Source organism: Serinus canaria, chromosome 2, assembly GCF_022539315.1.
Source record: "Serinus canaria isolate serCan28SL12 chromosome 2, serCan2020, whole genome shotgun sequence".
Lineage (NCBI taxonomy): Eukaryota > Metazoa > Chordata > Aves > Passeriformes > Fringillidae > Serinus > Serinus canaria.
Window position 1 is genome coordinate 44,954,342 of NC_066315.1, and position 26,167 is coordinate 44,980,508.

Here is a 26,167-nt window from a genome sequence, read left to right on the forward strand (position 1 = left end):
GCCGTTTCGGTTGATGGCGGCGGCGTGGCGGTGATCCATCCCGCGCCGCACCGTATACGGCTGTCGTTCTCATCCTTTTCAGCCGGGTGCATCCCCTGCACACAGATACGGCTGTCCTTCCCATCCTTTCCCGCCGGGTCCATCACCGGCGCAGGTACGGCTGTCGTTCCTCTCCTCCTTTTCCGCTGGGTCCATCCCCGGCACAGGTACGACTGTCGTTCCTCTCCTTTCCCAGCGGTTGCATCCCCCGCACACAGCTACCACTGTCGTTCCCACCCCTTCCCGCCAGCTCCATCCCCTTCACACCGGTACGGCTCTCGTACCTTTCCCCCTTTCCCGCCGGCTCCATCCCCGCACACAGGTACGGCTCTCGTACCTTTCCCCCTTTCCCGCGCACGTTCGGGACCGTTACCCGGCGGAGCGCGCGCGCCCACCGGCCCCTCACGGCCCCCTCCCATCCCTCACCGCCCCTCACACCCCATCCCTCACCGCCCTCTCGTTCCATCGGCCGTCGTCCCTCGGTCCGAGTGCGGGAGCGGACCCGGGGCGGGGCTGGAACCCCCGGATGGAGCGCTCCTGAGACCCCGCGGCCCCCTCCCCTGTGCTGCAAGCGGGTCGGGAGGCGGCTGTGTCTCCGGGGCCGCCGTGCAGCACCTCAGGCCTGACCGACCCCGACTGAGCTGGGAGCGCAGGAGACCGCGGGTCGTGCACGGGCTGCTCCGCTCGGAAGGGTTTGGCCATTCCCTCGTAAAGAGAGGGAACCGCGTCTCCTTGGTGTGCTGGTCCTGTGTCCAGCCCAGAGCAAATCAGTTCCCTGGGTGCCTGGAGTTTGCCGCTTTGAGTGCTTCTGTGGGGGTTCGCTCCTGCTTCGCTACAGGTGGTGGCTTGGGAGGCTCCCATGGCGGCCTTCTTACCTCATCTTTTCACCTTTTGTATCAGTTTAATTGATCTCTTTTTATTTTATCTCAAAATCCATTAGTTGAACGTCAGTTTTGTGTGTCAGAGAAGCTGTGGGTGTCCCATTCCTGGCAGTGTTCAAGGCCTGGTTGAACGGGACATTGAGTACAGTGTTCTGGTGGTGTGTTCCTGCCCACAGCAGGGGCGTTGGAACAAAATGATCTTTAAGGTCCATTCCAACCCAAGCCATTCTATGATTTTATGATTCTATGCTCCATTGGTTTGTGTGCTGGAATAACAGCATAGGCATTACTCTTGAGAATCAGAGACTATTCTCTTTTCCCTGTAGCCTCTTGCGTTTTTACAGATAATACCATTTAGAATTTGTGTATACTAGCTAGTCTATTACTTTTTGAATAAGATTTTTGGAAGTGTAAAATTCACCTTTTCAAAATTTTATCACATCTCCTGAGAGGAGGTCTTTTCCAAAGCAATTATATTCAATCTTTCTGGAAGTATGGAATTCATGGTAATGGGGAGGGTGACTACTATATCTGAATGGCCATTACATTTGAAGACTTCCCCTTTCTCCTCCTTTCTTTAGGTTTATTTGTTTATGAGATTAATGCCATATTTCCAGTCTGTTGTCTGTGAAGCATCCTAAAGCATGGAGAACTTCGTTTTGTATGAGGAGATTGGAAGAGGAAATACTACAGTTGTTTATAAAGGAAGAAGAAAAGGGACAATTAATTTTGTTGCCATTATTTGCAGTGATAAATGCAAGAGAATTGGAGTAGCAAACTGGGTAAGTAATGAGGTTTCTTTTCCTGCTAAATCTGGGAAAAAAATACAGCCTACAAATTCTGGTTGCACAAGTTATAGAAAAGTGTCATGTTCTTCTTCAAGATGGAGTTTATCACATTTGGACCAGCTTCTCAATATTTCACGTTCTTATTCTTTAAATACAGTCTTTTTGTTAATGTATATATTTCTTCATATGATTTTATTGGTTTTTAGAACGCATGCATAATCACATGTTTACAGTCTTACTGTTTCTGTGATGTGTTAGTGAACTTGTAAAAATAGTTACATGTGGTGGTTTGCTTTATTTTGTTATTAGTTGTGCAAATCCAGTGGTAACAATAACTTCCAGTAAACAATCAATTTCTTGCTTAGCAAGAAGAAATTATTTTTGATGAAAGAATATAATTTAAGCTGAATCAATTCTGGTTTGTAAAGCCTTGGCAAAGCTTTAAATATGATACTGTCTGGAAAGGAAACGGATTCAGTTATACAGTTCAAATATTTTATTTTTTCCAGTAGGTACATTTTGTTTCTGTAGTGGGTTAACCTTTGCTGGATGCCAGGTTCCCGCCAAATCCATTCTATCACTCCCTTCTTCAACTGGACAGGAATCAGAAAATACAATGAATGGGTTAAGATAAGAGTAGGGAGAGATCACTCTCCACTTGCCTTCACAGGCAAAACAGACTCAGTTTAGGGAAAGTAATTGAATTTATTGCCAGAGTAGAATAATGGTAAATAAAACCAAATCTTAAAACACCTTGCTCCCACCCTTCCTTCTTCCTGGGCTTAGCTTTACTCCCAATTTTCTCTCTCTTCTCCCTTGCCAGAGATGCAGGGAGCTGGGGAGTGGGGTCAGTTAATCAGATGCTGTCTCTGTTGCTCCTTTGTCCTTATGCTCTTCCCCTGTTCCAGCATGGGGTCCCTCCCATGGGAGACAGTCTTCCCAACCTTATTCAGTGCTGGTCCTTCCCACAGCCTGCAGTTCTTCATGCACTGCTCCGACGTAGGTCCTCTCCACGGGGTGCAGTCCCTCAGGAACAGGCTGTTCCAGTATGAGTTCCCACAGGGTTACATATCCTGCCAGCAACCAGCACGGGCTCCTCTCTCAATGGGTCTGCAGGTCCTGCCAGGAGCCTGCTCCAGCACAGACTTCTGAGAGAGTCACAGCCTCCCTCGGGTTTCCACCTGCTCTAGATTGTGGTCCACCACAGGCTGCAGGTGGATCTGTGCTCTGCCGTGGACCTCCATGGACCGCAGAGGGACAGCTTTGCCTCACTAGCCTTCACCAGGGGCTGCAAGGGAGTCTCTGCTCCAGCTCCTGGAGCACCTTCTGCCCCTCATTTTGAGCTGACCTTGGTGCCTGCAGGGTTGTTTTTGTCACACATTCTCACTCCTTTCTGCTGCTGTTACACAAGAGTGTTTTCCCCCCTTTTTAAATCTTATTCTAGAAGTGCTGCCACCATCACTGATGGGTTGGCATTGGCCGGCAGCAGGTCTGTCTTGGAGCTGGCTGAGATTGACTCTCTCTCTGAGTCAGACACAGGGGAAGCCTCCAGCAGCTTCTCACAGAAGCTTCTCACAGTCCTGTAGACCTCCCCACCTGGATACTGAAAACCTTGCCATGCAAAATGGATACAGTTTCATATTCCCTCTCATTGTTTCAAAGATAATTTCTTGGGAACTTTTTTTGTTCATTGGACTGTATTAGCTTTACAAATCTCTTGGGGATACTTTACATACCACTCTAGCAAGAAACAGACTGTAGCGATTAGGCCATGTGGCTGTTACAGAAATACAGCTTTTGGGGTCTCTTGAATGGTTTTCTTTGCCTGATAAGATTAAGAATGATGGTAAATCTTCTTTTCAATTCTTCTTGGTGTATTATCTCTAATTTGTATTCTTATTGAAAAAAAAAAAAAAGTAGAAGTGTAAGTTTGATTCCAAATTCTCATTTCCAGTTTATTATTTAGTGGTATTTAGTGGTGCAGGAAAGTTAAATATTTATAATTTTGAGTTGGGAACTTACTAGGTTTTTTCCTGTATTTTAAAAACAGGTGAGTTAGGCAGGGTCTTGTGAGGAAAGTTATCTTTTCTCAACATACATGTAACACTAAAATATTTGAAGAGTAATGCTAGTGCACTAGAAAACGCAAGAGAACAAGTAGCTAATCTAGAGTGGATTAAAATGTATTGTTTCCATGCCTCAAGTCCATATATATATATATTTATGTCTTTCCCCCATTCAAGTATGTTAAAAATGTCACTCTAGGTTCGTCTGACTCAGGGACTCTCACATAAGAATATAATGGCATTTTATGAATGGTATGAAACAAGCAACCATCTCTGGCTTGTAGTGGAATTATGCACGGGTAAGATAAGCTTAAAGGTAAACACTTATAGAATGAGTATTTATAAGAGATTTCTTGCAGCTTCTTTACAACAAATGCTTAGATCTTTGAAAAAAGTGTACTTCTCTGATTATTAACTTGAGAATCCTGTTTATATATAAAAGTGGTTTTGCTCTTGGAAATATTTTTAGAAATCAATTGAAATCATGCTTCTCCTCTGCTTCACTATATGCCTCTTTGAAAAGTTGAGTTACATAATGCTCGTTTTTAAGAGCTGAAGAGAGAAGGCCAATCAGGGAATATAAAAGCAAATTGTGAATAGTCAGAAGGTAACTAAGTAAAAATTACTTGAGAAATTTTCTGAGGACAGACAGCTTTGCCATTCTTTTTTAAAAGACATCAAGGAGCAAAACAGTTCTAATGACTTAATATTATTCAAATTAATTTTTATTCAAAGGGCAATTCAGCAGCTAAAGAGAATGATTAAATTTTTTCCCTATTCAGTTAAAGTATTTTGATTTCCATGTTAAAATTATAATTTGGAAACTCTGAGAACCCAGAACTGCATTAAGTTGTTAACTTAGTTTTGATAAGTTCTTATCAATCTATTAAAGGAATCTTGTAAAGCTTTCTTTAATTGTGATGGCTACATGTTTTAAACTTCTGACAGCATGCTTTCCTCCATATGGAAAGCAAAGCAAAGAGAGCCAATGTGCATGTGATGCATGCTAAGATTTTGGAGTTTGTTTAATAGTAAAAGTCAATGTCACACCCAGCCTTTTCATTTATCCTGACTTCTGTTTGAAAATGTACTGAATAGGAGAACTTACAAGTTCTGAGAAAAAAAGTCAGCTTATTATTTCAGTATTTAAAGGTGGTTTTAATGGCTTATATGGAGGCTTTGGTCTATTTGCTTAGTCTAACTTTGGGGTACCTGTTTAAGGTATTAGGCAGCCTTTTATTGTTGAACAATTATCAGGTGTTTTACCTTGCAGTTTTATAGTTTCCTGCAAGGTCAGTGTCTTGGAGCTAACTTCCTTGGAATAAGATGTGGATTTATTCTTAATTTTGTTGGGACTTGAAAAATACTTTTGAAATATGGAAGATTTCTCTCACTTGTCTCAAAGATAATTTCTGTTATCAGATGCAAACTATTTCTGTGTTGCTGGTTTTGCTGTTTTTTTTCTTTGTGTGTTTGGCTATAATATGGAAACGGTTTAACTGGAAAATGGCCTGCCCTTAGTTTCAGCAGTTGTTCTTAAAAGTTGATAGCCTGCTGTTGACATTATTTATTCTTTTAACTTGTGCAGCAGGAATCTGGTTAAGGAATTTTAATAAAAGCACAGAGTACTATTACACTGTGAAGTGACACAGTTTCTAGATTTCTTTCTTCCCTTCTATTTCCTTTGTAAAATAATATTGAAGTAGTTTTGAAGTCATGCAGTCAGTTTTATTTCAGATAAAATTAAGATTTTGTCACAGTATTGAAAATAATTTTTTGTAACTATTAGATAAAATTTTTGTAACTATTAGATGTCAAGAAATATTTTGAATATCTACTGATAATGGTTTTTGATTGACATCTTTTGAAGTTTATGTAATTGGGCATTACTTGTGTGACCTCCTCTTTATATGCACTTGATGATTATGTGTATTTCAGGTGGTTCTCTAGAATCTGTCATTGCTCAGGATGAATGTCTACCAGAAGATGTGGTGAGAGAATTTGGTGTTGAGCTGGTTACTGGTTTATACCACATTCATAAGCATGGAATTATCTATTGTGAATTGAAGCCTGGAAAGGTGAGGAGGGGTGTTATCTATAGGTGCACTGGATGTTACTTTTTATGCCATCAGCATTTATGTTATTGTTTGTATTTTACCATTTGTAAGAAGCTTATCTCAGTTGTGAGGTCAGTTGAGTTTAATATGTTTTTGAAGACAATCAGAGACAAGTCTGTATCTTGAATATTTTATGATATAATTGATTTCTTTACTTGGTATATATCTGATACAATGTGATATATTCCTTTTGATTTGATGTACTGGTTTAATTTAATAAAAATTTTAGTTCTCTATCCTTGGAGACATAATTTTGTTATTATTCTGTCATGCTGCAGAATATTTTGCAGTCATGGAAAATGCCAATGACAGAGTAAATGTAACTAAAGTTTTTTGGTAATAGCTTTCTATATTCTTTGCACATACCATGGAAATTATAATCTTATAAAATGCAAGTCTATGTAGTTTCTCATTTTGTGTATGTCTGTAATTAATGTAGAGGTTTGCTAAAGTCTGTGTTTGTTTTTAATTCATGTAGTCAACAGAATAAAACTGACTATAATAAAAATTTTTTTGCTTAATAGTAATTGGTTTTGACCTTGATCTATAAATGATCAAGTTGCCATTCTCTGAATTTTTGGTAAAATCTTCCACAATTCTACTCAGTTCCTGTCATTTGTGGACCTAAAGCACTAAACATACATAGTGTAGATGATTCAGTAGTCTTCCAAAGAAGAATGCTGCTGTCAAGTGCTCATTTCAACAGAAAGTAAAATGCTAAAGTTAAGGCTTCTTTTGTACCCTGTCCCCTGCTTCTGCCTGAAAGGGCTATTTCTTTAAACAAGATTTTTGGGATTATGAAGTTTTTAGTTGCAAGAATAAGCAGTGACTGGCCAGAGAAAACTCTCATCATCATTGGACAAAATCTCTGGAAGTTTCTGCTACAGAAAATGAGAAAAATTCCTTTTTTTTTTTTTTTTTTTTTTTTTTTTCAAATGAAGCCCTGTTTGGTTTTACTGGACTTATATTTTCCTATGCAGTTTTACTAACTATCTTTTCTCTAGTAATGTCATTGTTTATTTAGATTTAATAATGAGTTAACAAAAGTGCATATTGAACCTCTTAAGGGTTCTATTGGGGTACTTTTGGTTATAAGAAAAAAGACAGTATTGGCATTGACTTAAAAGAAAAACTTCAGTGTTTTTGGTTATAGTGATCCTCTCTATGTACTTAAATATTTTGAGATTGTGGTTGTTTTTATAATAAATTATTTCATGTTGGAAATTTCAGTTTTAGCATATGATACTAGCATATTGGATTTTGTTTGTTCTAATAGATTCTACTGGAAGGGTCTGGCACTTTGAAATTCAGTAGTTTTTGCCGGGCTAGAGCAGAGGGTGAAGACTTGGAAAAAGTTTTTGCTTTAGCTGGAGCTGAAGAAGGTGAAGATATTAATGAAAGCACTCTGAAAAAATACTTAAAAGATATAGTTCAAGGTATGAAATTTTTACTAGCGAAAGAAACAGAATGAAAGTTGGAATATCAATGATTATGATAAAGAGAAATTGTTTAGAATTAATTGTGTTTTGTCTCAGAAAAAAAATTGAGCTATGGAATTATTTATGGACTTCTAAAAAGTTTGTGCTGCCGGTGCTCTCTGTAAGGTCTGGAACTAAATTCCACTAAGTTAGAGTTAAAAGTATACAGAAAATTCAGGAAGTACTATGCAGAACTACTGCTTCTTTCATTGGGCACGGCACTGCTGTACTTTCATTGTCCTTTTTGGTGCATCTGCTCTAGGTTATTTCTAGTTTGAGGTCAACTCTTTCACTACCTTAAATAATGATAATTTTATTTTAAAGTCTGAGAAAGTTACTGTGCTTCAGTTTCAACAGGCAAATCCATACAAATGCAGTAGACTGCAAATACTATGGGGTTTTTTCATTATATAAGAAAAATTCAGAAATTTGGTTTTAATCTTTTGAATCTTTTTCTAGACATTATCTTGGAGCATCTCATAGACCTCTATTTTTAAGATAATTTTATCCCGTATATCAGTTACTTTTATTAGAAACAACAGAATTCTTCATAATATTTTATGGCAACAAAGACAGCTCTCCTTGCTGTCTCCTGAAAGTCCCCACTGGAAATATTAAGACCAAGATCAGGTCTTTATTCAGGAAGAAATACAAATCTAATTTCTTTCCTGTTACTCTTCGGAACTGTTTTGATAGGTATGGTAATCACCTTTTGTCACTCAAAAAAATAAAACCCAAGAAGAAAATAACCCAAAATAAACTTTTTAAGGGACTACGGAGTTGGCACTTTTACTAAGTTAGTGTAATTTCTTTAGAGATTTTTCAGAACTGATGGGAACTACTGTAGAAATAGGAACTGTATATTTTATTCCTGTATCAAACAAAAGAGATTTGTGAATAAGCTGCTATAATTTGATATGTGTTGTTTTAATAGTGTTTTAGCGGTAAAAAAGCCATAGGTGTTTAGATCATTGATTTCATTGGCTAGCTACCTTGGTTTTTGGAACAGAGTTTACTAGGTTTGTGAAGGTTTATTTCTTGGGATAGCTTTAAAAAAAGAAATCCCAAATCTAATGTAATGTAATTATTTCTGTTACTCACATGAGAATGACTTACCATTCTGCTCAAATATCTTGGCTGTTAAAGCAAATCAAAGCATTCTTTGCATTAATCACTGTGTTTGAAAAGTGCAGCACAAGTCAGTTTGGTAATTGAAGTGAAATAAACAACAAAGCATGTAAAATCCTACATAATCCAGTGAAAGTATAGCAGAGAAGTTCCTTGGAAACTACTTACATTTTCTATTTCAGTTTTTCTACTTCTATTTTTATGTTGGGTGAAGACAATCTATAGCTTGATGAAGTTGGGAGACAAAGGTTGAAGTGTTGAAAAAGATGAATGCTGGATGACGAATCAAAGTGCATTAATTATACATTCTGTATTTTGTAGGCTTTCCATTATACACAGCTCCTGAAGCAATAAAGGGAGACAACTTCTGCAAAGCCAGTGATCTGTGGTCCCTGGGATGTTTACTCTATGAAATGTTCTCAGGTTGTAAGTTTGTATATCTATGTATTTATCTAATGATAATGGAAGCATAGTTTATAGTCCCAAAGTAAATTCTTATGAACTGTGTAGGGAAGTTAGGACATAGAAAAACTTGAGACAGTTTTTGAAGATTTCTTGAAGAGCATACTAACTGTGCTTAAAAGACAAAAAAAAGTGTCTTTACCCAATAATCAGGTGAAACAATACTGTTCAGTGGTCCTATTGACAACAATACTAACCAACATGTAGGATTTACATACTATTATTTAAAATTATGGCAGCCCTCAAATTCTGACAGTATAGTGTTTTTTTATCTACTTGGTATTAAACTCTGTGTGCACTTTAACCTTTGAAAGAGAAAACTGCCTCACTATTGTAAAACTAGAGTAATTTGGTTCCCTGCACATAAAATACCCATAGCTTCAGCTAGATGGAAGCTTCCTCACAGAAGAAAATTACACAGCAGCCTTCTTAAACCTTAAGCAAAACTGATCTGTTAGATCAAGACAGTAATACAGATTTGGAGATTTCTGTCTTTTCCTGTTGTCTTATGTCTGATTCGTACAGGGCTATCATGGTTACCTCCATCAAGACATCTCTGGTGCCTCATCTGTCTGTGGATTCTTTTGCTGTTCATGATGAAAGAATTTAATCAAAGTTTTGGAATTTGAATGGGCAAGAAAACTTGATAAATAGTACTCAGACTGAGGTTGTTTATTTCTTTGGATGCTTTCTTGGCAAAATGAGTTCATGATAAATCATTGTACCTTGCAACCATTTTGAAGTTTGCCTAATCTGTGAAATACCCTTCTGTTTGTTTGTAGGAAAACCACCATTCCTTTCAGAAAGCCGTTCTGAATTAATTGAAAAGATTTTATCTGACGATCCATTGCGACCAGGACCAGAGAGTAGGATTCTGTTATTCTTTAATGGATCAAGTCACACTAATACTTACAAAGTTAAAGCTTTGGTTTGTCCTTTTTCTTCTGAGGCTGGTTGCAGGAATCAGTTAGTTGTCCAAAGTGAATGTTAGCAATGCCTTCCTGTGATAATTCCCTGTTAGTGATGAATGCTGGTTTCCCTTTTGACACCAACATATATAATTTACTTTTAATTGTTAACACTTAATCTACCTACTGGGGTGGAATTTTTAATCTTGGTCGTTCTGGGCATTAGTGTTATTCACAGAGATCCTAATATATTAGTGGCTGTTTTTCAGTTTAAGCCGATTTTAACTCTGCTTAATTTCTTCCTGGTGGCTATCTGATAATTGGAGGGTACTTTTTAAAAAAAATTACAAATTAAAAACAATTTTTATTCATTTGATGTCCGAGCATTAGTAGTTTGTTTGTTTTGGGGTTTTTTTTTTGAGGATTCTTTGACATGCAAAGAGTGTATATGTAAGATTCTTTACACATTGAGATTTGTTTTCAGAGATTACTATCAAGAAAGTTTTTTAGCATGATCTGTAGAATAGTGTGGTTTACATTGGGTGATGATTGTTTTTGCTATCCAATACTGATCTTAAGTGCTTCTTTTTACAGGTTTTGCTTTTCACAAACCTTCTGCTGAGTTCATAAGTTTGCTTGATGGGTTACTTCAAAAGGATCCTCAGAAAAGGTAAACTGCCTAATCCATGACAGCTGTTTATATTGTCACCTCTGGAGAAAATAATTATTATGATACTGTATATATAGTATTTTGTAGATGACAAAGAATGCAAAAAAAAATTTCATCCCTCATATAAAAGAGCAAACTGTGCTTTTTCTTAGATGAAGACATATAGAATTAATGTTTTCATTAAATGCATTTTTTTTTGTTTTGTTTTTGTACCTGGTGCTAAATAGAAAACTTTGTAACAGAATGATAGGTAGTTTGGAATTGGATGGCTATGCTTTTCCAGAGCAATGGACACCTGTATTTCATTAGGCTTTAACTTACACCTGATACAGTTCTATTGTTAAATAATTTAGGGCTATAAATGGTAGAGTATGTCAGATAATCTACATGTGGGATTAACTCTGCAGTTTCCTTCGTTTTCATACCTCTGTTGTGTGAATTTTCCATTCTGATTTAAGGCAAAAGTTTGTCCTGTAAAAAAACCTGCTTGTTGTCCAAATAAAAGCAAACAATGAGATTAACTCTGTAGTGTCACTGTGTTAAAAACCTAGTCTGGTATGTGTCTGTGCAGTTGTACTTAGCCACTGCTTTTATGTTTGTTGCTTTTCCAAAGGCTGAATTGGACAGACCTATTGCAGCATCCATTCTGGAAAGGATCCTTTAGCCATTGTGGTGGTGGTTCTGCAGACAGACAGGGCACAAGCTTGAGGTACTGAAAGTTCAAGGAAGATTTCTTTTAGTAAATATAAGCAAAGATAAAAAATATTTTATTGTCCATACATTTTGTAACTTTTGAACTTCTCTTAGAATTTTCAAGAAATAATGAATGGAGTTTTACACCATTCTGTAAGTGGTTTTGGGTATTTAGGAATTGTATTATCCTCTTAGTGTATTGCACTGTCTATTCACTTTCAACTGACTACTTTCTGCTGGCTATAGAATGTGTCGAAATTCACTTCCAAGCTAAGTGCTCTCATTTTTTATTATATATTATATAATTGTTGTATGGATCTGACTTACAATTTTTTTAACGCTTTTATATTTCATAAATATCGGTCTGTTTTATCTTTGTTAAGTTGTTTTGATTGTTTTTATGCATTAGGCTTAGAGCCTCACAAAGCCCATCAGTGCAGCATCTTAGAGCTATGGTTCAGCCTTATAATCTTGCAAATGCATCTGACCTATATTCTTTGCTTATGACATGATGCTATAATCTACTACTGGAGATTTTTTCTAAATATTAAATACTCTACACTGCTACATATGCAGAAACCTGTTGCACAAATGTTTTTTATGTATTAAAAAAGTTACTTTTCTTCGAGACTCCTGTTACCTTGGTGGTTTTCTGTTTCTAATTTTAAATTAGGACATTTAGAATTGTTTTTAATGTTACTTTGTTTTAAATGTTTGAAAGATAATTCAGGTTCCATTCTGGGGATCTAATGTCAAAATAGTTTTAGAATGCTGAGTGGTTTTTTTTATAGCTACTTTAAAATTTTCTCTCATGTTGTTTAATACCTACTTCTGATACCAGTGCTGCAGTATTTTTGTTATTAATATTTCTTATAGTTTGAGATATAGTTCTTTGTCTTCTAATTTTGTTACTGCTTTCGCTTGCAAAAAAAATTAATACCTAAATTTTATACGGTGAACTAAGATTTTATTCAAGATTTTAGCAAGACTTATGTCAACATCCGTATAGTGCTAATTTTGGGGAATTTTCAGACAACTAGAGAAACCTTAGTCTCCTACAGAATATTGGGCTATTTGGCCATACTCTTGAGGTTTTTCTAAGGCCTCTGAAATACCTGCTGATGTATGCACTAACTGACAAATACGACAAATGTAAAACTTTGATTTGACATGCAAAAGAAGCTCAATACTCTCTCTTTCCCAGCTGTGAGGCCTATGTATCTATTTTCTTCACACTGTGGGTTGGATTAATATTTTATATCCTGGAGAGCATTCGTTAACGTTTTATGACCCAGTTTCATGTGAATAATATAAGGACATGTTAAAAAATGCCCAAACAACCAAAACAAATAAAACAGCATTCAAGTGTGACAGTAAATCATTACACACACAAAAACATGGTTTTAATCTCAGCTACAGACTTCATTATAGGACATAGGTTTCTTTTGACTTTTTCCTGTGAAGGTTAAAATGTCTGTAATCCATTTAGTATTTCTTTAGTATCTCTTGTATTATGGGCTAATAATTTGACTTTTTTGATGTCTTTCATTTAAGTTCTAATGATACAATTTTTAATATTCTTCAAGTTACTTGCTGTAAACTTATTTTTCATCATTGCCATTACCAATATAAAAAGTATGCGCAACACATATTTAAAGAGTGTATTTTTCTAGAGAATGACAGCTAAATTGTATGCTAAAAATTACAACAGATAATGCATATAATTAATTTTTAATATAATTAATTCTCTTTTTTAAAAATCTGTAATTAATATCATTTATTAAACAGCAGAGAAGACACAGAGTCACCAGTTTCTTGTAGTGCCAAAGAGTCAGTGGATGATCATGAAAATCTAGATAACCTGTCATCCTCAAGGGCAGGTCTTAAATCACCAAGCAATTCTTTCAAAATAGGTAATGTTGCTCATTATGATATTTTTTAGTGATTTTATCATTCCTACCAACACATTTACTCCCTATGTTTTATTTGATTTTAACCTCTGAATGCAAGTTCATGTTCTCTCTTCGGTAGAAACTCAGACTGAATTGCGGCCCAAAAGTGCAGCTGATGGTGAATCAAATGAATCCATATTTCTTCTCAGGTATGAAAACCTCCTTGTAATCTTGTATGCTTGGTGTTGGTTTTTGTCCCTTCAAACATTTTATTATCATGACTGTAATGCTATTTCTGTATTGCCTTTTAAATTTTCTATTACCATTTAATAAATACTAAAATACATTTGAAGAGCTGTGAAAACAGTGTATGTAGTTAAAGTTTTTATGACTTTATTACTCTCATTTTTGAAAGTAAACTTTTGATTGCTTAACTGTCTGTCTAAACAGAAAGCTAAAATTTGTTTAGATCTCTCTTTTTCTCTCTCTTTTCTCTCTTATCTCTCTTGGAGTACGATTGCTTTACATACATAAGAATAAGCATTCATCGTATCATCTGTTAATAAATTCTTCCTGCAGCTTTTCATTGCAAGGTATTGGTAAGAGTCTATTAGGTACTACATGTATATTAAGTTAAAAAATAGTGATTGATTTAACAATGATTTGTTTTAGTTGAGCCCTGATTCTGAAACTTTGTACTAGCTTTCAAGCCAAGATGATTGTCTAGTGAAATACTTTTCTTGTCAACATGAAGCAGAAATATTCCAATTTGAAATACTCTTTTAAGCTTCTTGCATAACCTGAAATAGGGCTTTTGTACATCATACTGTGTACAAAAGTTATTTTAGTTGGTTTTATTAAAGTCTTAATTCTCATCTGACTTATAATTTTTATCATCACAGTTAAACATATATTATTAGTAATTTCAGGTAGCATTTGATTTAGCAAGCTGCTCGAAAGAAAGGCTACAATGGGAATGCAAATAATATCTTTTTAGCAATGTAATTTATTTAAAAGTACATTGAATAAAAAATTTGAAATTTAATGCAAACAACTAAAAAATCTGTTCTGAAATTATCTTTGCATCAATGATATAATTTCTGAAAACAGTGTATGTGATGTCTAGTAAAGTATTAAAGCATTAAAGTGAAAGAAATTTGCTTACCTGGCACTTGGCATCAGAATTTAATTAGCTACTGGAGTGGTTAATCAGCTTTTAACAGCAGTGGCTTCTTCTACTTGTGCAAATGGAATAGATCTGATTCATTTTAACTAGTTTAATTCAGCAATCTCTTGTCTTGTTTTAAACTGAGAAACAATCTGAGAACTGAAAAAAATAGATACTCTTATCTGTATCTCAAACATATATGAAAGCAAATTAGTTGAATTAATTGAAAAAAATATATTTAACAAATCTGCATGTTTGGAATTATTTGTCCAGCCTCCTAGCTAGAAATCCCGGAATTTTTCTGTTTAGAAACTAAAATTCCAAGCACATCCTGATACATTTTTTTTACCATAAATATCATATGTTTACCAAATATTTAATATTTTATGTAGGTAATATTTTGACATTCCTTCATTGTGCCCTTAAATTTAAATCGCTGTTGAAAATAGATGGAAGATGAGAACAATAATGTTAATAATTTGATCACTGATTTCCTGAGTGCCTTTAATTTTGTTTGGTGTTTGTATTTTTAGTTTAGTTGTTTTTTCTAATAAATCTGATTTGCAACTTAATGTGTCTATTACTTTCTGCTAATCAAGAAAACATATTCATTCAAAGTTGTTGATTTAACTAGTTTCCTGGCCTGCCAATCATGATAATTCTAACGTTGATTTAAAATGTTTTAATTTACTGTGTACTATAAACTGCAAGTTCACTAGAAGCATTATGACAATTGCAACTTGGCAGTATTCCTGTCTCTCTTTTCTTCATTTTCTAATTAGCTGACAGGATTTTAAAAAGGAAAAGCAAAAGGTAAACCCAGTTCACAATGATACACAAAAATTAAGAAGTTTTTTATTTCCATTACTTAGCCAAAAATTGTGTATGAGAAGAGAATGACATAAAATAAATTGCAATTTTTTGTCAAGTTAATTTACTTTGTATGTTTCTTTTATTAGGAGTTAAGATAAAAATTTGTAGAGTCATTCTGGCTGAGAAAATAATCAAATTACCTTCATTTGATAACTACAACAAAATACCATCTTCCCTTTTCTAACCAGCAAAGAAATCCTAACCTTGTCAGAACACATTTAAAGACAGAAAAGTCATATTACTTAATGGATCAGGCAGAACATAGTGTAAGTTATGTTAGTCAGCTTTGAAAATTTGCTGTATGGCATGAAAGTTTCAAAAGAGCAACAAAAAAGTAGTTTGCAATGAAGCTTAATCTGTAGTCTCTATTGTTTTTTAATTTTTTTTTATTTCATTTGCTGAAGTTCTCGTCACACACCTAGAACTAATTCTGCAGTAGAAGTATGTGATGCTACTAATGTCCCAGTCAAAAATTCTTCACAAGGAGATTCATGGTTGAAAAAAGTGAGTAAAAAGTTTATACTGAGTGGTGGTGGTATCTCTAGTTAGACTATTAGCCTGAAGTCTGTGGCAAAGTTAACTTTCTTTTGCATCCTTCCATAACTGAGTGTGCAAGTTATTTGAAAAAAATACTTGCCGAACTTTAGATGTAGGAGTTAAGAAAGTTTCTAAGTCTCCTTTTTTTTTTGCCCTAGTGCATAAGAGACAAGTTGTCTTCTTTCTTCTCAATCTACATTTTGACCTAATGCTTTTTCTTCGGATATTTTCTTTTAGCATAATTTGTAGTTGGTCATATCTGCTATTACGTAAATAAAAAGCAAATTAGAATATGTTTCTATGTCTAGACTGCTTGGTATAATGTTGAAATGAAATATTTTGTGAATAAACATGATTTACTCTTTTTTGGTACAAAACAGTTTTTAAAAAAACCTTTTTCTAGGCTGAAAATGTGTGCTCAAGTCAGCAGGATATGGAGTCAAAATTGAAGGAGCTCATTTACACTGAATCTGATCTTACAGTGACACCAATCATTGACAATCCAAAGGTATAGCAAAATAAAATATATGATTCAGGAACTTGTGGTTGAGACGATTTTTGCAGATAAGTTTTTAATCAGGGTGAAACTCCTTTCCTGTATTTTATAGTTCGCATTATAAAGCAGTTCCACCCAGTTATCTGGCAGGATTTCATACAGTTTTTTGGCAGTCTTTATAATCCTATTGTGTTGCTTATTTGGAGGAATGAGTTATTTTGGGATTGAATAATAGTATTAAATAATATCTTACAAGAAATAGAAGCTGCTAAATGCTGTGTTCAGTTCTTTTGTAATTTGTTTTCTGATAATGTGTCTTGATATCTGTTATTTAAATGAATACAAAACTTTGGTTTGTTATACTCAAAACAAAGTCATTATGAAGCCTTCTAGATTAGGAGTTGGACATTTACAGAATAACATTTGTTAATCTTTAGTGTGATAATGTTTCTATTCAACAGAAATTTATTTTCCCTCTTAAAGGACACCTGAGGTTGCAAAACATGTCCATCTTATTTCTGTTGTATGGATTCTAATGTGCTAACAGTTTGTAATGAGTCTCCTGAGCAGGGAATTCACACAAGTTTGACTGTGAAGAGCAAATCAAAAACGGATCAGTGCTCTGCACTGCAATGACAATGTAATGTGCATTTATAGGCAGATGTATTGGTAGAAGGAATGATAGTCAAGAGTCCCTTTAGTCTTCCTTTTGTTTCTGTGCCAGAAAAAATTGAGCAGTCTTAGTAACTTTACTCAGTAAATTGCTGATGTGGGGAATGCAAGATTTTCCTTGGAAGTGAGCATCTAAACTCATTAGGAATGTCTTACAGCTTTTAATTGTTGTATTGCTTTAGTATTAACAATTCTTTTGGTTTGTTTTAATGGATTTCTTAATGCTTTCAAAAACTAAAAATTTTACACGGCTATATAAGTAACTATCAAATAATACTCCTTTAATATGTTTTGGGTGAGAGAAATCCTTCCTAGTGGAGACTTTCAAAGGTAATTATATTTTTGAATGCTACCACTGTTAATTTCTCAGTTCTGTCTCAAGACTTTGACAGAAAGCCTAAGTCCTTCACTGCTTCTCTTCTTACTACAAGTATAAGAGATGAGATTAGGGGTAGGTGCACATACTGATGTGTGCATGTGGACTGATCTCCTTACCATCCAATGCCAGACTCAGAATTAATGCAAAATAGCCCACTAAGTTCCAGGGACATGTAATCGGAGTGACTGCCTCTTGGTGATGACACTTTAGTCTGCTTTTCAGACTTAAGGGTGATACTGACACCTGGTAAATCTGAAGAGCTTGCAGTTTAATATCCTGGAAAGCGATTTGCTAGACGCTGGCAGAATTTTAAAAGTTGAAATGTCAGCTTAAATTGTAAAATTTCCCTGTGTTCTGTAGATCTGTGGAATTGAAGACCTTTTTAAGAAAATAGCTCTCTACTTAAGCTTAGACTTCTTCTGTCAAAGGCTAAATTCCGTTACACAGTTGCCTTTTTAAAAGTACTTTATTTACTGAAAATCACACTCAAATGCTCTGTTCCTGAGCAGTCATCTAATTTTTTGATCTACAAGAAAATGATGGTTTTGCAGAGAAAAAAATCTCTATATCTTATGAATGATTAGCTGTTGATAATAGAACTTTTTATATTCAGGAGTGCTCTAGTATATACATGTATTTACTGTATGGCAATGATTTGCTAAAACATTTTTTGAGCTGTCACCTGCATAGTTCCTTTCAGTAGCTTTTGAAACCCAAATACAGGTATTTTTCTGCATACAAACAAGATAAAAATGTAAACTGAAAAAATCCTGTGATTTTGTAATCCCATTTTAAAAATCACTTAAATGGAAATACTAGCAATATAATTATATAAAAAACATAGAGTTAAATCTCAGATATTTGCTTGGAAGAAATACATACCAGAAAACAATGGAAAATTCCTCAGTAATGAGCAGTAGCATGTACACCCATCCTGTACAAATTTTGTATCTTTGTACTCTCACGTTCAACTACTTAGAGATTTTCTAGGAATGTATTAAAACTAGTTGTAATGTGTTTGGTTTTTTCCCAGATAATGAAGCAAGTACCAGTTAGATTTGACCCGAAAACTTTACATCTACCTGCATATTCAGGTATGGATCTGCTGAAGATTCTAACAAGTTCTGCATGTGCTGCTGTAACTCATTATTGCAAGAGCTGTAGCCTCCCCTTGTAGATTATACATGGTCACAGTTTCAGAACTCTTAATTATTCTGAAAGTATTGTTGTATATGCAGTGTTTTTAAAGCTAGACCAATTTTGAGTAGCCTTTGCAAGTACAAACACTTACATGATATTCCTTTCTCTTCTGCTTTCTTGAGTTACCAGCCCATGCTCAAAACTTTTGCCATGAGGCAGTCATCAGTGTTAAGTGCGGGAAAACCAACATATTTTCTTCCAGCTCAGAGATTTAAGCTGAAATACTCAACAATTGACTAATTGTTGTTACAATTTGACAAATGCAGGCAAGCAAGTGGCAACAAGATCTTAAAATGTGCAGTGTTGGTCAGTCACAATACTAGGCAGCTTTGCCAGTCCCACCTTTAATCATGAAATGTTGTGGCACTCATGTCCAAAAAGATAATGTGAAGTTGTTTGGGGTTTGTCTTTTTGTTGTTAATTTTCAATGTCTAGAAATATTTCTGAAAACTAAAGTCAGCTCATTGTCATGAGTGTAACAATTCTTCCTATGGAACATTTGATCAAGTAATTTCAAGGAAAATACTGGACTGTGCTTGAAGAAGGATATCAGCCAGATACATACTCCTCCTAGAATTCACATAGCACCTCTTCCTAGGCATAAGAGTTCATCTGTCCTTTCTATAAAGTATGTATTTTGAAGACTTAATTTGTTGAAGAAATTTTATATTTGGACAGGAACACATCCCTCAATCTCCTAGTCAAGACCGTAACCGAAAATATTTTTAATTTGATTCATCCAAAAATGATCAGATTCCACTGCCCAAGGGGACTATTATGTTTCATATTACATTTAAGTAGTTATCACACTGATGTTTTCAAATGTTTAACTTTTGTCAGTATTTATTTATTATGGGACAGTGGTTTTTCTGGTTGTAATGCTTTCAGAGTTGTAGCTTTCTTCTGGACAACTTTCTGATTGTTTTTGAAGATAATGAATTTGATGCTGCTTGTCAGTTATGATTAAAGATAATATGGAAAAATTTCAGTGAATACCTGAAAGTCAAACCTGTTTTCATCTATACTAATGTATATTTGCCTGCATTAGGTGTTTTTACTTAAGTGTAAATTTTCATAAAAGACAGAAAACATGCTTTTAAATAGTCTATACCAGAGCATATCAGGGTGGCAAGTAAGTTATTAATAAATAACTACCAAAGAAGAGGGAATATATGGCTGCTAGATTGAAATTAACTGTTTAGACTGATAAGGAAGTCTGAAAAAAATCTCAATTCATGTGTAGTGGTCAATGAATTGAACCACAGGATATATGTTAATTGTCCATGTTACATGATTTCTTTGTGCTCTTTTGGACGTCATCCTTGTCCTGATTTGCCAAGGCTTAGCTAGGTGGATACCTACCTATAGGAATGATTATGTGTGTTTTCAGTTTATTTATTGTGAGCAGATTTCATTGATTTTCTTTAGGTTTTGCCTCAAATTTACTTACAGGAAACTGCACTTATTAAGAATTAGTAATGATGAAGGACAACTGCTACCTTTCCTAAATATAACGCCAATAAATGTTTCCTTAAATGAAGGACTTAGCAGGTTTGCGCTTTCAAAAATGTTTTGAGGCTTCCATTGCTGAATTTTTATCCTTTGTTTCTCTTCTTGCTTCCTTTTCGATTTCTGTTGTTTTCAGACATGAATTCTAACATACTTCTTTAGTATTTTAAGTCCTAGAATTATAATTAGATTCAAATTTTACGACTTACTTATTCATGGTTATCTTACTAAGCAGTGTGTTAAAGCTACATTAAAGATCCATTATCTTAAACTGTTTGTTTTCCTCTCATGGTTAGTTGAGAAGTTGTCCTCTATGAAAGATTCGGACTGGAATAACTTCGTGAAAAGAGTGTGTTCCCTGCTTGAATCCAGCGAGAAGAATACAGGAGCAGCACGTTCTAAACTGAACTTACTGTACTATCTGTGCACTTTGGTTGTCCGCAAGGAGATTGCAAACAGGCTAATTAGCTCTCAGCTAGTAAGTAATAAAGCTTTGAAGGAATTGACATGTTTTACATATTTGCCATTGTATCAAAAATTAGCTGCTTTTTGTTATACTTGAAAAAAATCAATGGTTTACTGGCAAAAATATGATGTTGATTAAATAATAAAAACCAACAAAAAATTATTAAATTCCATGTTAGGTTTTTTAAAAGAGCTGAGTAAAACTAATTCATTTTCTAAGACTTCAAATGCATTTACATATAGTTTGTTGTATTAGGGAAAATGTTGGGGTAAAAATTAACCTTTACGAAAAGTGTAAAATAATATATGATGAAAAGTGAGGCTTTGTAAATCATTAAGGGGCAGATGATACTGTAAAGAGTTAATGTATGAATTATTAAATTAATTTTATTTGGTCATATGTCTGTAAAGAGTAGCAAGAAAGCTTTCTAAAGAACAGGCAGTAAAACTTTCAGTAAACAGGCCTTCAAAGAGTGACCATGCTCTCTGAAGAATCAGTTTTGGGGTTTCGTGTTTCAAAAACCATTTTCTACCAGACAAACAATTTTGTTAGTATTCTCTATAGGGATTTAACATATTTCTTCAAGTCTTGCATGTGCAGAAGAGAAACAGACTTATTCTCCCCCCACCTTATATAAAGGTATTACAGAAGCTGCCTTAAGATGAACACTTCTCATTTTATTTAATAGGAAGTAAACTACTTTGCTCTCCCACATTTGTAATAAAGTACCTAAGTTAAAAGCTGAGATGTATTATTGTTGAATATAAGATACTAAAGGGAAAATTGAAATACCAAAAATCTGGATGAAGAGCATTTAGGTTGGAAGCAGTGATAGGTCTTATGCCATAACATTCTTGTGAAAAACAGAAACAGAATTGCTGGAAGGTGTATTCTCTTGTCACTGGAGAATTTGGAGCAAGGGAAACAATAATCTAGTAAATGAATAGACAATTAACAGAACATTTTAGAAATTAGTAATTATGCAGTTTGGTTCTTAAATGGCTGATTATATATTTTAACATTCATTATTCTGGTATTTGCCAAGTATTTTGGTACAGACTCACAGAATCATTTGCTATTTGTTTTATAATACTATATGATGATCTCTGTGCTTGTAGGTGAAAGAATCAGACCTTTTTCTCTAAATAGTGTTATTCAGAATGAAAGAAAATTCTGACATTCATCTATATGCTTAGTAGTTTAGTTTAAGGCAAAAATATACAAAAATATTGTATTTTTCCATTCAGGCTTTTTTATTTCCCTAATCATTGTTTGCACAATATCTGTAGTATTTGTCTGTGATAAGTCTCTTAGCAAATGTTATCCAAATACATTTTTATGAGATTACTGATATTTTGATTTCTTGTTTATCATTTGGAACTATCAGATCATTGAAATTCACTGATGTTTATTTGTCTTCTTTAAATTATAGTTTCCTATATTGATACAACAGTTGCGTGCAGCTGCCAACTGGGATATGTAGGTAACAACTATTTGAAATTAAAATGTTCAAATACAGACTTGTCACTGAATTTTTTTAAAGATATTTGGGAACAGGTTATTTGAGGAGTTTTTTTAGCCTGTCAGACTGCTGTGGTATCTGACTGGGAGTATGATGATATAAAATGGAAAATTTTCAGCATTGAATTAACATGTTAATTCTACAGGACCAAAGATTTAACAAGAACTCTAAAATTTTATGTAGATAACATAGAACTTAGTGCATCACATAGAGTTAGTTAAAATCACTAAATGAAATAACTCCCTGCCACAATAGAGTAAAATAACTATAATGGCAACTCTCTTCCCCCCACCCCCTCCAATACCTGTCAGGAATAGTTCAATAAGATAGTGCCCTCTGCTGTTTCTTTCATAAATGTTGATTTTATTATTCCAATTTTTTCTTTTAATGAAACATTGGAAACTGATTTGCTGATACAGATTTAATTTCTCTTTTGTCAGCTATCCTGAAAAGTCTAAATTATCTGTAGGAGTTTTCTATATTGTATAAAAACTGAACATGAGCATGACTATTATTAATCCTAACAAACTAAAGAATGTTCACACTTCAGAGCTAGAGGAAAGAAATATCTTTATGCATATATTTACTGCTAAATTAGACTGAAACGCTGACATAGCTTGTTGATACAAAGAAAACAGAAATAAGAAGAAAATCTGAGCTGTAAATAGGACGTCAAATTTTTCTGCCCTTAGCAATCTGTGTAGAATACAAACAAGATAGAATTGTGTTTGTAGTGTTTTGTGAATATATTTCCTCCACCTACAAAATATTTATTTGATACACAGACGTGCTAACGTTGCTCGAGTGATTGGTTTACTGGCGTTACACACATCTGAACTTGAAGAAAATGTACCTGTTTCTGAGGTAACTTTCCTTTCTTTTTTTTTTTTTTTTCAGCTGGAGTCTTTTAAAATGCTTTTACTATTTATGTCAGAAGCTTTCACAGCATTTTTTGTTTTGAGCCTTGCTTTTTTTTAACTCAAATGTGTAAAGTGTAATATAATCAATTAATTAAATGTATAAATTTATGAGCTTATTCTATGTAGGTGTAGATCTGATCTTTACTAACCTGTGGCCACCAATGATAAAACTAGCATTTTTCTCTCCTTTTCTTAAAATCAAGTAGTCACAGTCATACTTTTGTGCATGTGGAAAAAGAAACTGTTGACACATTTGGCTATCCTGAAATGTAATTATTGTAATTAGTATAAAACAGTACAACTGATTCTTAGAGAATTTTTTTCAAAAAAGAATTTATTGAGGTGGGACTAATTTGAGGTTTCTCACAGTTCTATAAGAATGCATGTGATGAAGGGGAAGAAATTTTGTTTGGAGAAGAAAAGCATTTTTAGTTCTTGGTTGGTGACAGAATGTGCTATTTAATGTTTGTTTCAAGTGTGAATGTGACATCATTTCCTCTTCATGAGATGAAGCCAAAACTTCAATTTAGTGGGTGTTTGAATGTAAGACCTAACTGCTAAACACAAGCTGTAAATAGGCCTGTGTGCTGTGCAGATCTGGTGTAGGAAAATACAATTAGTGGTTAATACCTGACTCTTTTGGAAATGCAGCTAAGGAAGTTTTTGGTGGTTTAGGTACCTCTGGTTTCTTCTTTATGAATATTAAAATTATTGTGATTAGCTTGTTATGTTGCCATTAATGTTGCCATTCTGTAGTGGAAGCTGAACTCAAAACATTATTGTTGTTGCCTAATGTTTGCTGTTTGTTTTGTGAAGTTCCAAAGTGGGGCAGAAGTCCTTATAGTTACAGTCACTGAAGTTCTTTCAATACTGACAGTCTCACAGCAATTGAATTCCAGGTCACAGTTTAGGTATGTTCTTTTATGTGGCAGACTTTTTTCTGATATTTAACTTTTTAAAGTTAAAATACTCAAAAGTAATTTTGAGATGTCCATATGGTTTTTGTCTTTAGGTGTTTGTTCAGGTGGTTAGCAGTAATATGTTTAGCAATAGCTAAACATAATTCCCCAGCTTCCTAGTTTACATCAGAAAACACATATCCGAATCAACTTTTGTATTTAAAAGCAATAAATTGAAGTAGTTATATGTTGCCACAGGCCCTCAGCTGGGTAATAATTAGCATTGACTCCATGCTTCTCAGAAGGCTGATCAATCACTTTAATATTCTATACTTACTAATAAACCCATCGCCCTTACAGACATTCACGATACAGGTGGACCCAACTGGTCCTTGAATCCAAACACCATCACCATTGGCCAATTAAGAAACCACTCTTTGGTAAACAAACCTCCATAACACATTCTACATGTTCAACAGGTGCAGCAAGTGAAGATAAGAATTGTTTATCATTCTTTTCTCTGATCTTCTCACAGCCTTCCCCAGGACAATGCCTGGGAAAGTTGCGTGTTGCTCTCTGTGGCCAGAGAGCTGCTGCCACAGTTATACATTGACCTGTAATATTATTTTGTTCAAAACGTTTCTAGTCCTTTTTTTTATTTGAACATAGGAGTTATTCACAAATGGAATTTACCATTTTTAGAAGTATCCATATATGTCAAGAACAAAGTCCAAGACCAGTGACATTTAAACTGAAGGACTAGAATGGAAAATTAGCTTTCATTTTAACTTTCTGGCCCCATTCTTATGTTAATTAAAATTAGGTTTTATATACATTCATTGAGAAAATAAGGAATTTTAAATAAATTAACAGTTCTGAGTTAAAAATGCATCTACTGTGCTTTTTTTAATGACATTCATTCCAAGTTTTTTTCTCTCAAAGTAGTATCTCTGAACTAAAATATATTTTAGTGCTTACACAAAATTAGAATGAGGAAAAAAACCATTGAGTTCTAATATTTTCATGTGTTCAAATTTGTTTTTCCATATATAATGTAAAATCAGATAACTGTAGACAGTACACAAAACTCCATAGTTCATTTATGGGAAAAATAGGAAGGAGTCATTTAGGAATTTCTCATCTAGAGATGTATTCCCCTCTGCTCCCTTCAGAGGAATCTGTGTGTTGGTTGAACATTTGTGTTAACTGTCAGCTATTTTATGTTGTATGATGCTTAAAAAACCGCACCACAAAGCAAACCTTTCTATCAGCATTATATACAGAATTAAATATAATGCTGTAATTTATCCTCTCATATGAGCCACCTGATGCTCCAAGTAAAGTTTATTGGTGGCTGTTGTGATTTAGGAAATGTCAGACTCAGGTGTCTTGAGCTGAACAACATAATCTAAAATGACACTCTGTGATCCAGATCTTACAGTCTGAAGATGTAGGAGATCTGTCTCCTGGTAGGGTTTTTTGTGTTTTCTTTCCTCTTCCATTCCTACTACCTTCTAATTTGATTTGATAACTGTTTGATTTTTTGACCTGTTAAAAAGAAGTGATCTCCTTTTGGCCCCTAAATTTGTTCCCAAGTCAATTGAGAGCTTGTGAACATGAAATTCTTGAATTATTTTTGCCCCATATGTGTACTGTGCTATTTATATCAAGTTTTGTTTCCAATTGTTATCACTCAACCATGGCTCTTTGCAGTTGGTTTTTTTTTTTTTTTTTTTGTTACCTCATTATAGAGTCATCACTTGTTATTTCTTTTGTATTTTCAAAGCAGCACAGGACTTGGTAGAGACTGGTGCCGGTTGGCACTGCTGGCCCTTACATATTAAAAAGTTAGCTCTTTATTTCTACCCCCTACTGCCTTCTACTCACTTAGACATTTATTTAAGGATAGTTCCTCTATCCTTGAGGTTGAATTTGGATCATTACATTTTTGTTGTTTTTGTTGTTAAAATGGTTTTATAAATAGTAATAGCATTAATCCCTAACGAAGCAGAAAAACTTTAGGAAAGAAAAGAAGCCTCAACCTCATTTTACAGGCTAAATGAAACTTTCACATAATGCATGCCAAAAGCCTTTCATTTATTTGTCTTTGAAAAATTAATGTTCTGGGGTTTTTTAAATTTTTTTTTTTAAGCTAGCAGTTTCCTTTGAATATAACCACCAGAGGTCACTAAAACACAAAATAAAGTTCAAGTAAACTACTGTTTTACCGACTAGAGAAGCATGGAACTGTGTTCTATCTTTATTCTGCTGATGTATTCGAGTATGTAGGTCATATTAGAAAAGATTAGAATAAATGAATATTTATATCGGTAAATTCAATTGTGATTGATCTATTTCCGGTTAAGTATTTTTAAGAAGTATATTACATTGATTAGAAAAAATG

The 26,167-nt window shown here is 34.5% G+C and overlaps 1 protein-coding gene across 1 annotated transcript in view; it reads left to right on the top strand.

Moving 5' to 3' along the window:
- Positions 1–26,167, top strand: part of ULK4 (unc-51 like kinase 4) — a 212,519-nt gene continuing 186,352 nt past the window's right edge. Inside the window, exons 1-17 of the mRNA XM_050970707.1 lie at positions 1–206; positions 1,502–1,702; positions 3,974–4,073; positions 5,713–5,852; positions 7,168–7,327; positions 8,819–8,920; positions 9,742–9,825; positions 10,462–10,537; positions 11,151–11,246; positions 13,019–13,143; positions 13,262–13,331; positions 15,568–15,667; positions 16,104–16,208; positions 18,281–18,341; positions 20,253–20,434; positions 21,855–21,901; positions 22,730–22,808. Coding sequence (XP_050826664.1) covers positions 1,565–1,702; positions 3,974–4,073; positions 5,713–5,852; positions 7,168–7,327; positions 8,819–8,920; positions 9,742–9,825; positions 10,462–10,537; positions 11,151–11,246; positions 13,019–13,143; positions 13,262–13,331; positions 15,568–15,667; positions 16,104–16,208; positions 18,281–18,341; positions 20,253–20,434; positions 21,855–21,901; positions 22,730–22,808 — 1,665 coding nt within the window. The 5' untranslated portion in view covers positions 1–206; positions 1,502–1,564. The remainder of the gene's footprint in view (positions 207–1,501; positions 1,703–3,973; positions 4,074–5,712; positions 5,853–7,167; positions 7,328–8,818; positions 8,921–9,741; positions 9,826–10,461; positions 10,538–11,150; positions 11,247–13,018; positions 13,144–13,261; positions 13,332–15,567; positions 15,668–16,103; positions 16,209–18,280; positions 18,342–20,252; positions 20,435–21,854; positions 21,902–22,729; positions 22,809–26,167) is intronic.